This window comes from Orussus abietinus, unplaced genomic scaffold, assembly GCF_000612105.2.
Source record: "Orussus abietinus isolate OABI.00-Male unplaced genomic scaffold, Oabi_2.0 scaffold67, whole genome shotgun sequence".
NCBI lineage: Eukaryota > Metazoa > Arthropoda > Insecta > Hymenoptera > Orussidae > Orussus > Orussus abietinus.
This window is the reverse complement of record NW_019394243.1, coordinates 4,193-16,883: the sequence shown is the minus strand read 5'-3', so window position 1 is coordinate 16,883 and position 12,691 is coordinate 4,193. Positions and strand designations below refer to the sequence as shown.

Here is a 12,691-nt window from a genome sequence, read left to right as displayed (position 1 = left end):
CATTGAAAGTCTGATTTGTCATTTAATATCTAACTATTGTCAAGTANATCGATCTCGTATAATTGACCCAGTAAAAATGTATTCAATTATACATTACTTGGCGTGACAAAAATCTAATAAATATATCTTGCTTAAATGCAGACTCGAGAAAATCTCATGAAAACGATAGTTCACCGTCTCTCCCCGTCAATCCAGACAGAAGGATATACAAAAAATGAGAGGGACAACGTGGCGAAAAAAATGGATGGCTGCCCATTCGAAAGAATGGAAGGCCATCGTAGTTGCCCTCTTCTTAAGGGGCCGCTTCGGCATATAGCCTCTTCGACTCTTGCAGTCTCTTCGGGCAGAGCCCCCTACGTCTCGAACGCTTGGCAATCCCCTGATTTGTCGGATTAATAAAAAAAAAAAAAAATCGCTCGCGGGGAGATCTAAATGCTAGCAAAACGACGACCTGCGATCCGAGGATGCGCAGTCCGAGCGTATTGCACATTTATCCGGATTCCCAAGCGCGGTCTATTTAATTTTATTCCTGAAAGAAAATTGTCACAGTCGCGGATATGTCACAGGATGGACATCCTCCGCCCTTCCGGAAGAGCGAACGATGGAAGAGTATCCCAGGTCCAGGATCTCTCCCCAAACCCCCGGGAAGAGATTCCGTCCTGGCCCTACCTGCTTACATCTAGACAATCACTCCAGACGACTATCCTACCTCCCTAGCTATATCTAAAAAATCAAACACATTCAGCCCAACTCATTCACTCCACGATTCTCTTTCATTCCACCCGGGTGCAAAAAGCCTAATCCTAGAGAGAGCATCCCGGGATGCCTCCGACACCCGAGTTTAAATTCCACATACAAACGCATTATCGATTGCCATCGCAGTTTAAATTTAAATAAATTAAACGAATGCACGCAATGGATAGTAGATGGCAATCGAAGTTTATAAATTTTACCGCGCCTTCTGATCCCGACCCGTTCGACTCGCTCCTGGAGGAGTCGAAGGGCGGGGGCCAGCAAAAGACGCGGCTAGAGAAAGATGCACCTACCGTCGCTGACGCTGAAAAAATCCTACCTTTATTAGTTTTAACAACGCTAAAGCGAGCTATCGACTCTACTCGACGTTTTTAATTCAGAATTTCAACAAGAGAAAAAGGCCAAGCCCAGCTCGCACTACGGCTCCAGGGTAGTGGAAGGCTTGGTTGAAAAGACCTGCAAACCCTGAAACCGACCCCCTCGTCGAGGTGGCGACTCTAGGACGCAAGCACATCGAAGTGCCCCCTCGACTCGGGTGTGGCTCCTCGCGAGATATTTCTCCCATATCTTTTTTAAATTTTTTATTTAATCATTCAAAGAAATTCCGTGGAACCGGCGGCCTCGAAGTCGGAGGATCATCCGACTTCCCGGCGCTCGATTAAGAATCGCGATCGGAAAATTACCGCGGACCTGGGAGAAATCTATTCCTACTCTAAAAGAACACATGAAAAACATAGAAAATCAACACTACCACTCGTGAGTCGGCGAGAGATCGTCTCGTCGACTCGCGGTCCCTCGAATCAAAATGTAAACATACAACCGGCCTCCGTGCCGGTACGGACCTTTCGTCCTGCGGCATGAGGAGGCCGGAGGAAGGAAACGTTGAGACTTACCAACGGGACGATCCGTCTTTTTCTGGCGGTACTCCCCCAGGAGATCCCTCCGCAGAGACCTGGGGTTTCTGGCCTCCTCTCCATCTGCCTCCCTTCGACGTTGGCTCTGGCTGCATTCCACCTTTGTGTCCGCTTCCACTGCTTTCGCTGCATTCGCTGCATACGCTGGATACGCTGGATACGCTGCCTTCGCTGCCTTCGCTGCCTTCGCTTCCTCTTCCTTCATTGAACGATATTATTATATTATAATATGAACGATATTATATTATATTATATTATGATATGAACAAGTTTATATTAATCCTTGTTACTCACAGTAATCACTGCATTCCACCTTTGTGTCCGCTTCCGCTGCTCTCGCGCCCCCCGCCATTTTCTTAATTTTTGACGACATCCACTCGCGGCAACTTTTCAGGAGCAACTGGCGATCCGCCGGTCGGGCCGCAATCCCCGGCCGTGACCGACTCCGTGATTGGACGACGTCACCGGCCCAATAAACGATCGATCAATCACGGTCCATGTGGCCCATTCATCTCTGCTAACTGTAAGTTTTGATTTTTCGAGAATTCAGAATTCTCATGTAAGTCCAGATTCTGTTTTAGCAGTTGATGATAAATAAGTAGTTGGCGAGTTCGCCGCTCGATGGCAGCACTTACGAAGTTTATTATTTGATTGAAAACCAAGCTGTCGGTGGTCGAAGTGTTGATATTAATTCGGGGTTAAGTTTATCTATATTTATAGACAATTAATATCGAAAAACAAACATTCCTTGAATTGTCAGTATGTCGCAAGGAAAGGGTAAGAAGGGATCGTGTACGTATTATTTATTACCTAATAATAAAAACAGAAAGACGTACATAGGGTGAAAATAAAATTGCTGTTTTTTTTTTATAATACTTTTATATGTGTTTTTAAGTTTGAAATTCATGATGCTAATATTATGAATCATTTTTACAGTTTCATCTGGTGGAGCTAGGAAGAATCGTCATCATCATTACAATAAGAATAAAGTTAATGTCGGCGACAGAAGTCGAGAAGTTCTTGAGAATATTAATGAACATTCTCCAGTCATTCAACAGTTTCGCGGATATTCTGCTGAATTAGATAAAAAACACGATCGTTATGAAAGGATCGTAAAGTTCAGTCGTGATGTTACGATTGAGAGCAAAAGAATTATTTTTTTGCTACATACTATCGATAAAGAAAGTAAGAAAGACGCCGTTTTGGTTGAGGCTAAATTGAGGTTTCTTCATATGGCTAAAACGTTATTCAAAAATATTGCGCTTGAGTTGGATGGACAAGATGTGTATCAATATTTAAGAGCGTACAAGAGTGGCGTCGAAGAATATATAGAAGCAATCACTTTCTATCAATATCTTCAAGATAATAGTTTACAGGATTGGGATATGCTCGAGAAATCTCTGACATATACGATTCCTAAAAAGGAAGAAGAATCTGATGCAATTGAAAACCCAGAGTCAAAGACTGTACAAATGTCGATACTACCAAATGAATATATTTTAGGAATAGCAGATCTTACTGGAGAATTAATGAGGAAGTGCATAAATAATTTAGCATCAGGGGATATAGCCAGTTGTTATCAGACGTGTGCTTTTGTCAGAAGTATGTACAAAGGATTTCTTAAATGCGTTGGCGTATCAGGGAAGGAAATAAATAGAAAAATGTACACGTTGAAGCAAAGCTTAACTAAAATGGAAAATGTCTGTTATACGATTAAAGTAAGGGGATCAGAAATTCCCAAATATATGTTAGCAGATATGGCAATTGTAGCCACTGAAGAGTACACTTCTTACGACGACGAGGGGTATCAGGGTTACTGAACAAACATTAATCCACTCAGTATTTCAAAGACAACAAATATTATTAATATATCTTGTTTTTATTATTTTCTATCTGTAATATAAATGTGACAACAGTTGAAATACAAAATAAATATTTCATATCAAGTATAGAACATTGGTACATGCTTCGTGAAGTCTGGCGGAACCATTAAACATGCTTATTTATCCTCCCATTCGCTATCGATGTCTTCGGCACTCTCAGAGCAACAGGATGGATCATATTCTGATTCATCTATCGATTCTTCGGCAGAAGATGGATCCGTCCCAGAAGTATCTGGAGTTTTGGCTCTAATAGGTGTTGGAGCACGGCCACGACTTCGTACTGTATGCTTAAATTCCTTTCTGTGTTGGGGATTTTTACGGTAACATCGTATTCCAAATCGACACTCTGGTCTGTTATCAGGAACGTCATAGTCTGCATCACCAGGATGGCTAAACATAGTTCTATGATCGCTATTTCTCCTAGAAATGAAAATCTTATATTATCAGTTTCCTTAAAATTCATGATTTAATTTACAAATGTTATTCTTATACAGTACCTGTAGCATCTACTCCCATATGTACATTTATTCCTCGGTGGTGGCGAATTACTGGAATTTAAGTTTACAGTATCGGGTTTCGGACTTGATACAGAAGGTTGAACAGTGGTTTGTATTGCATCAGAACTAGTTTGATCACTGAAGTGCTGACCACAATCCCATTTAATTTTCTTTCCACAGTCTTCGTTGCAAATATTTTCTTTATTTATTATCTTGGGAGAATCTTCCTTCGTTTCTGCTTTGGTACTGTTATCAGATTGTAAACTACTGACTGTATCTTTTGTAGTACCTAGCAGTGACTCGGTTCCTTTCAATTCACCTTCCTCTGGTGTGCTAAGATAAAAAAAGGCAATCGATACAATTTGTAATGCATATATAAATTAGTGGTAATGATTACTACTAATTCATGTTTAATTCAATATTTCTTTAGATTTGTATGTCAAACAAACCTAGCACCATATATGTCTTTCATAATTGATTCCGTCATAGGTCTCTTTTGTATCCCATTGTTATTATTTATCTGTAAATCCTTCTTGACCGAATCTATTGTATTGCTACTAAGTGCATCGTTCAAGTCTTTGCTTGGACTTAATATTGCTTCCGTACTTGATTCAAGGCAGACCTTTTTTTCTGGAGGTTGCTCGTCGGACTGTTCTGCTGCCTATAAATTAAATAAGGCGATAATCACATTTTCTTTCAACAGTCTTTCTAATTAAAGATTGTCAAGGTTGTCGAAACCTTCCGCTTAGGACTGAAGTCACTTTCCATCGTTTCTACAATTTTAATCCAAGACTTGTCTGGAAGAAGGCAGCAGATGTCTCCGATGTTAATAGGTACAGTGCAACCTAACTTTAATAACTCCCAGCTTGTAGAACCTGTAGTTTTTATGTAACAAGGAGCCACTTGATTCTAAAAAATGAGGAATGTAAGTTTACAAACAACTCTGCTATCCAAAATTACATTGTCAAAGACCTCGTTATGAGGATACCGGAGTTATCGTCATTTCTCCTTTGGGTGACACAGTAATCGTTATAGCATTCTTCACGGATTTATCATCGTTGCTCTAAAAGAAAATTTATAAATTATCATTAACATACTAATAAAGAATACAAAGAGCTGTACTAATTATGTACGTATCCTTTTATAGAAACTTATAATACTTACGGTAATTTATCAGTATTACGTATAATCCAGAAATTCAATAATATTGTATTATTAAATATAGGAAATCATCAAATTTTGTTTCAAATTACGTCGGAACATAACCACGTTAACTTACGGCGCGCAATACCGTCTTTACTTGTATCGACACTAATGGCGGGAAAGTTTGAACATGTGACAGAGATTTTGAAATGTACCACTAGATGGTGCTGACGGTTTCAAAATGTACAGCGAATATCTACGAAGGTTACTGTATAGATGTTTATAAAGACTTTTTAAACCGTACAAAGTGTTTAGTCAATTCAAATAGAATTATTTATCTCTATAATCGTCTTAAAAATGTTTAAAAATATGTATGCGGATAAGAAATCAACGTACTCTCGTCTCAGCTACACGGCCGATAATGTTGTCTCCAGGACACAAATCCAACATACGTACAGAATCGTGATCAATTTGCAGGACTTGCAATTTCCTCACCATATTTGTCCATGGGGTTTGCAGCATACGCAGTTGCTGCACAGAATTTGACAAAATATCGAAATGTCAGAATGGGAGAAATTTGGCCAGGCATGTACAAAACATTGGAGGGAGCCGAGAGTATTTCCTTGTTTTTCAATATTCCGCATCAAAGTTGGCCAGATTCGATTAATGGGAACCATTTCGGCATTCTCTAAGCTCTAACGGCGACCAAAATAGCGCCAAAAAGGAAGGAACTAAAAAAATTATAAATTAAAAATGAAAANCGACTCGCGCTTAAGGGGATGTGAAAGTGGCATCCGAAAGCTCAATCGTGCATAAAGCTTTTCATAGAACTGGGTGTCTCAAATCGTTTCATACTTTAAAAGTGAATATGGAAGACCTAAGGGTAGGTCCTGAAAATCGCGAGATTTATTTTTTTATAAACTATTTCTAAAATATCTATAAAGAAATTTGAAAAGAATTGAAATTTCATGAGTTTCAGGACCTTCCTTATAGTCTCCCTATTCACGTTGTAATGTTTCAAACTATTCGGTAAACCGAGTTGGGAGAAAAGTTTTATAAACAAAACCTCTTCGCCGCCACTTTCACATCATTTTAAGTCCAGCCATTTACTTTTAACGAATTATCAGGGAATTATTATTAAATTACCTAGATTCTCTAAGGAATTGAGAGGCCTTGTGATGTTAAGGTGATGTGAAACCCCTCTTAAATCAGTCCCGAAGGAAGAGGGATCGGGAATTCATTCGATTTATCGACTCTCTTACGAGACAACTTTCCCTAGATTTTAGAGCAATTTGTATATATAATAAAGTTCAGGCATTTACTTTTAACGAATTATCAGGGAATTATTATTAAATTACCTAGATTCTCTAAGGAATTGAGAGGCCTTGTGATGTTAAGGTGATTTGAAACCCCCCTCAAATTAGTCCATCCGAATAAGACACGTTTTTTTAAGAGTCACACAGAACTTAAGAGTAACGCAGGAATTATCCTGACACTTTCAACATTGGGATTTTCGAAATAAAAAGAAACCACCTCTTGTAAAAGTGTATGACCAGGATTAACCCTCGCTTGGCAAGAAAAAATAGGTCAGCCGATAACAACCACGCCAAGCTAGATGACGGAACTCCAGGGGAGAAAAATCTTTTATGGTGTCGAGAGTTTATATTATACAACGACAGGATGCCGATAATCCTATTACCTTTTCTTTGCTTATCATGGCACTAGCTAATACAGACTGGCTATTAGCCATCATATCATATTATATGTTATACCTGAAGATAACAATTACGTCGCATACACTGACAAAAATGCATATGTAAATTTACATATTCAATCATTGGTTATTTTGGAGTCACAATAAATTGCGGTAAAATTACAGTCTTTGTAATATCACATCTAATATTTATGTTAAGTTAAAGCCGCCATATGACTTTATATGTTATACCTGAAGATAACAATTACGCCGCATACATTGACAAAAATCCGTATGTAAATTTACATACTCAATCATTTGTTATTTTGGAGTCCCAATAAATTGCAGTAAAATTACATTGTCTTTGTAATATCACATATAATTTTTATGTTCAGTTAAAGCTGTTATACCATATTATATGTTATACTTGAAGATAGCAATTACGTCGCATACATTGACAAAAATGCATATGTAAATTTACATATTCAATCATGTATTATTTTGGAGTTCCAATAAATTGCAGTAAAATTACATTGTCTTTGTAATGTCACATCCAACAACTATGTTAAGTTAAAGAAAATTACAATGTAATATGTATGACATTTAATTCAAGTAGAAATGCAGTGAAAGTAGAGGGTAGAAAAATGATACATGAAGCCTAGAGTTAAAACGAGACGGGATAATTTTCTTTTATTTATTTACAACTATGTACAGAATTCATCTGTTCATAGATTCCTACCCTCCTTCTTTGAGACCGGTAATTGTAACGTAATTGTATAAAATATGTACAAAAGTCACTTTGAATTCCAAATGTAGGCATCTTAGTGAGTGCACTAATTCTTTTGATGCCAGCTGATAATTATTGATATTTTGGGATTTAAAACCCAAAGTACTTGGAACTTGTGTACTGCATGCATTAAATATCGAGTCAAGATGTTACTTCGGGTAAAATATTAAGGACCCATTTCTTCAGATAAGCAATTTCTTCTCTCGCCAATTCATGATATGCATTTTTGAGACGAACAAACTCCACATTCACCCCGAGACTCTTTAAAACCTTACATGTCTCTTCACCCCAAGTAAACGGGACCAATGCATCGTTTGCACCATGAAATTGAAGCAACGGTGGAACATTCTTTGCCGTATCTGACTTTAGTTCCTATAATTTAAAAATATCAAGTAATATTTATAATGCAAACGGTGGACGAAAGGCAAAAGGTGTATGCAGGATATTTGAATATAAACGTTAAGTTCTTTTCAAATATATGAAATCCAAACAATAAATGTAATTTGACCCGCTTCTGCTTTCTGCCACAGATATTTGAACTACTTCTATATTTACTATTTCATGGTAAGCATACCTCGTAAACCATTGAATTAACATTTAAAAACGTAGACATGGCGACACAGCCTGCGACAGACTTTTTATATTTGTAAGACATATACATGGCTAGAGCTCCACCCATTGAAAATCCCCCGAGGACTATTCTACTTTCAGGGATGCCAATTTCGGTTTCCTTTTCGATTAATTCCGATGCTTTTTCACACATTAAGTTTACAGATTCCACTTCTTCGGGGACAAACATCGATATATCTTTTCTATCGAACCAAACGTTACTAATCTGCGGAAACCAATATATCGATTATTACTATTTAAGTTTTAAATATACATTGAAATATAGAAATATAATTACCATCCCCCCATTAGGCGTGTACCGCTGAGGAGGTGCGGTAGGATAAATAATTTTTATATGTGGAAACTTCAACTCTTCTCTGTTCATCATATCTACCCATTCCTTCATGTCATCTCCGTTACCCCCTGATATTTAAATTAAATACATATTCATGACAAATAAATACATTGACAGATCATACTGCGAATATAACCCCTAACAGTATTACGTAGATAACTCATAGATCATGATAACAATATCTTCTTCAAATTACAATTTTTTAAATAATTTAAAAGAATCTACATTGAAACGCGCAATAATTATTTACCAGATCCATGGAAAAGAATCAAAGTAGCGGTATGCTTTTTGGTAGCTTCCACTATTTTCATCGCTGGTATTCTTATCATTCCGGACATTCTTTTAAATTGATATCTCAATGCATCTTGTCATCATGCCATAATATTAGGAAAGCGAAGATATTTACAAATTATGAAATAACCGCAATTCCTTATTGGACCGCCACTGGGGGCAGTGTTGCCAACTCGAAGCTCGTGAATTCTAGTATAATCGGGCTAAAATTATAAGGTTTGTTTCTTTTGCCTACATTTTCTACACTTTTACGAAAAGTGTACACTTTGGCATTCGTTTTGACGGAAGTGACGCAACGTCGCTGTTCGTTTTGCGAGTGAATTTACGCCGAGTGTACACTTTCTCTCAGAGATGAATTGGGAGATTGCTCACGGGCAGGGTTGCGCGATCGCATCGTGTGCTGCCCTCTGGTTTCGTACGTTAGCTTTCACCGTTTTTTGCCCCCAAGGGCGGCGCNTGGCTTATCACCCAAAGGAAAGAAATGCATAATTTAGATTATTAATTACTCCTCTCTCATAAGGAAACATCGAATATAGTGTATCCATAAACGTTAACCCATCAAAAATGTACTATAAAGTACTAACTAGTATCCGTACAATATTCTTCCATTTCACTTTTTTCTATTATTATAAGTCGCAAAGTTTTTACAAGTTTCTTATCTACCTTGATCAGCAAAATGCCGCATTGTTGATATCCCTTTAGTGGGAGCACTCCTCGTTGATAAGCACGTTTATTGTTGCCCCTACCGTTAAATTCCCAGCCACAATTATTACATTACCAACGAAGACGTTATCATCAAAAGATTTTCTAACACACCCCCGTATTATATATAAATAAAAGATACAAAAAATTTTATTCCAGTAAATCCGTGCACCGCTCAGATGTGGAACTAGTGTCCATATTAATTGTTTATTCGCGAAAACCCAACTCTAGCCGAGAAATTCCATCGTCATAATTAATTTATAAATTGTAAGATAAGGTATCCGGATGGGATTTGCATTTTAGTATTTATAAGATAGTGTATCTTGATTTAATCCCTTTTGTTGGGCCTTCGCCGCTGCCTATCGACTCTGCTGTTATAATCGCGTCATCGATTATACAGTATCCTCCATTTTTAGATTCTACAATTTTTATCCAAACTCCGGTTTTTCGAACCGCGATCTTTCTACCGGACACTCGATGACACTGATCGAGTTCTCCAACGTGACATGTCACGAGGTATCGTCCAGCAGTCATTCGTGACGTCGCCATTGATGAAGTAATTTCATCCGTTTGCTTCTGGTGTGTCTCCCCACCAACCTAACCTCAATGCCACTGCAGAATTTAATTTCGGCTTAGCTATTAGAGATTAAAGTGACAAATAAAAGTAACAACTAACATAACAGTGATTAAAGTAACAAATAAAAGTAAAATCTAGCATAACACAGATTAAAGTAACAAATGAATGTAACAAAAAGTCAGAGTAAAGGCTCACATACATTATTCCGAGGCGCGTCGCATTTCAAAAATCCGCACGGGATCGATTTTATAGAGTTTTACATGGACGATCACATATTATAGACGAAATATTGTGATTAACTGCGGCCCGCCCCGACTATAACGTGCATGAGCCTTAAATGTACCGGAAGTAGCAAAAGCCTTAGCTTTAAAAGGATAAGGCATGCTACAAATCGCCTTAACCCTTTGAACACGGAGCCATTTCGCCATATGGGCGAAATTCGTCTGACCGTGCAGGCAATATTGGACCAAACGTCGGGCGCGTTTAGGCGCTCTTAGTAGCCAAAGGGTTAATTGAATAGCACCAAAGAGATATTTCGTTAATTCGAAGAATAATTATTAAAAAGAATTTCAATGAACCAAGGAAATATTTAGCCCTTTAAACACGGAGCCTTTTCGCCATATGGGCGAAATTCGTCTGACCGTGCAGGCAATATTGGACCAAACGTCGGGCGCCTTTAGGCGCTCTTGGTAGCCAAAGGGTTAAAAACGCCGACTTAACATCTCTTCACCCTCAAGGTGAAGTAAAACCCCCCTCAAATCAATCTACTCGAATAAGCCACTCTTTTTTAAGGGTATTAGATCGAACTGTGTACAACTTTGATACATGACTCGTCAGCACCAAGGACTCATCCTGACACTTTCAAAATTCGGATATTTGATAAAATTTCTTTAACTTAGGCCAAACCAGAACCAAAATGGCGTCCAGCTCTCACATTTCGATCGATATACAATTATTGAAGGCTCTAATATGAGGAACGAAAGGGTCAGGACAAATGTACGACAATTTAGAACACTCTGATAATCAAAAAACTTACATTTGAACGGGATAAAAATAAAAAAAAAGTGTCTTACGCGCTGTTACGCTAAAACGATGGTAATACGAGGTCTCGGAGTGAAAATGTAGTTGACACGTAAATCACAGATGGCGCAGGGGGTCCCTCTGCAGTCAATCAGGGCCTCATAAACCACAAATCCAGGGGATTTCCGGAGTTTCACATAGATTTCATTACAATTATTCAACGCAAACGACAGGTGGAGTATTTAGTCCAATACTCAATACAATCCGACCCAGCAGTGAATATAAAATCGAACGTCGGCAACGTAGGTATTAATAAAAAATCTTTCGTCACCGACGTCGACCAAGTTCCTCGACGTCTTTCCCTTCGCCTTAAATCCGGGATGTCAATGCGAAGATAAAAGCGCAAGGTGACGTCGTACGAACGAAATCGACACACTACCGTCGTTCCAGAAGCAGTGGTGAGAATCGCGTATCACGTTTACCCCGATACCACGCCACTTACGTCGTCATGTGATCACACCGACACCCAAGATCCCATACAATGTAAGCACACCTCGAATACATGACCCGTTGACTCATAAGCCACTGCAACACCGGTCGATTCCACTCACGGCGCCAACCCTGGCGGCTAACTAAGCGATTGCGATCGAGCGGTTGGCCCCACGTACCATGGTGGTAAAAAGACGGGAAAACTTATTCGAAATTCGAGGAGGAATATATCGAAGGAGGAGTATAAAATCGCGTACAAAGCGAGGATTGGGAAGCGTGACGGGACCTACCCCCGCATCGTCCGTAGGGCTTGCAGCCCAACGTGGTACTGTGGGCACTGTGGTGGGTTGACCGAGCTAGGGGCGGCTTGGCTGGCGGTACGTCTGTCCTTGTCGCGAGCGCGCCGGCTCGCCTCGCCCTCTCTCGCTCCCACCCACGGAGCCTCGCGGCGTCCGCTCGTCTGCGGCGCCGCGCGGGTCGATTTCTCCCCGTGAATGCAGGGAGGCATCGCATCGCGCACCCCTGCAGCGACCGCTCCTCCAAGACGAGAGACCCTCACTCGGGACCCGTCCGACCTATCCCAACGAACCCGCCGGGAACCTAGCCACCTCGAGGGGCGTTTACATCGACTGCGGCCCGCTCGGTCCTGGGGAAAGGGGTCAGTCCTGATAACACCAGCCACCTGTGCACCTGCGCACCCGTGGAAAGGGGTCAGTCTGATAACAGCCAGGGGATGAAATCGTTCCGATAGCGCACTCCTCTTCTGGGATACCTCACCTCCCATCCTGCTTTTGAGGAAATCTTGAGAACGCGAGAGCGAGGATGATCCTTCAGAGGGGACGCAGGACTAAGTCCCGAAGGAAGAGGGATCGGGAATTCATTCGATTCATCTACTCTATTACGAGACAACTTTCCCTAGATTTTAGAGCCATTTGTATATATAATAAAGTTCAAGCATTTACTTTTAGCGAATTATCA

General features: G+C 39.8%; 3 protein-coding genes across 5 annotated transcripts; 1 reads left to right on the top strand and 2 right to left on the bottom strand.

Annotated features, from left to right (window-relative positions):
• The first annotated feature begins 2,322 nt into the window (after positions 1 to 2,322).
• On the top strand, positions 2,323 to 3,618 carry LOC105697475 (translin-associated protein X). Its single transcript, XM_012420831.1, has 2 exons — positions 2,323 to 2,459; positions 2,604 to 3,618. Exons 1-2 carry the CDS (start codon positions 2,429 to 2,431, stop codon positions 3,485 to 3,487), a joined length of 915 nt encoding a protein of 304 aa, XP_012276254.1. The 5' UTR covers positions 2,323 to 2,428; the 3' UTR covers positions 3,488 to 3,618.
• Positions 3,545 to 5,359, bottom strand: LOC105697474 (aprataxin and PNK-like factor). 3 transcript variants are annotated; one of them, XM_012420828.1, is made up of 6 exons: positions 5,212 to 5,359; positions 5,036 to 5,110; positions 4,786 to 4,956; positions 4,497 to 4,708; positions 4,048 to 4,380; positions 3,545 to 3,970 (listed from the first exon to the last, which is right to left on the bottom strand). In XM_012420828.1, exons 2-6 carry the CDS (start codon positions 5,048 to 5,050, stop codon positions 3,667 to 3,669), a joined length of 1,035 nt encoding a protein of 344 aa, XP_012276251.1. In that variant the 5' UTR covers positions 5,051 to 5,110; positions 5,212 to 5,359; the 3' UTR covers positions 3,545 to 3,666. The 3 variants fall into 3 exon arrangements, with proteins under 3 accessions (XP_012276251.1, XP_012276252.1, XP_012276253.1); XM_012420829.1 differs by having other exon boundaries at positions 4,813 to 4,956; XM_012420830.2 differs by having other exon boundaries at positions 5,020 to 5,110; positions 5,212 to 5,230.
• A 2,188-nt stretch (positions 5,360 to 7,547) lies between these two features.
• Positions 7,548 to 9,082, bottom strand: LOC105697385 (lysophospholipase-like protein 1). Its single transcript, XM_012420655.2, has 4 exons — positions 8,885 to 9,082; positions 8,578 to 8,702; positions 8,245 to 8,505; positions 7,548 to 8,042 (listed from the first exon to the last, which is right to left on the bottom strand). Exons 1-4 carry the CDS (start codon positions 8,970 to 8,972, stop codon positions 7,812 to 7,814), a joined length of 705 nt encoding a protein of 234 aa, XP_012276078.1. The 5' UTR covers positions 8,973 to 9,082; the 3' UTR covers positions 7,548 to 7,811.
• Between the last annotated feature and the right edge of the window lie 3,609 nt (positions 9,083 to 12,691).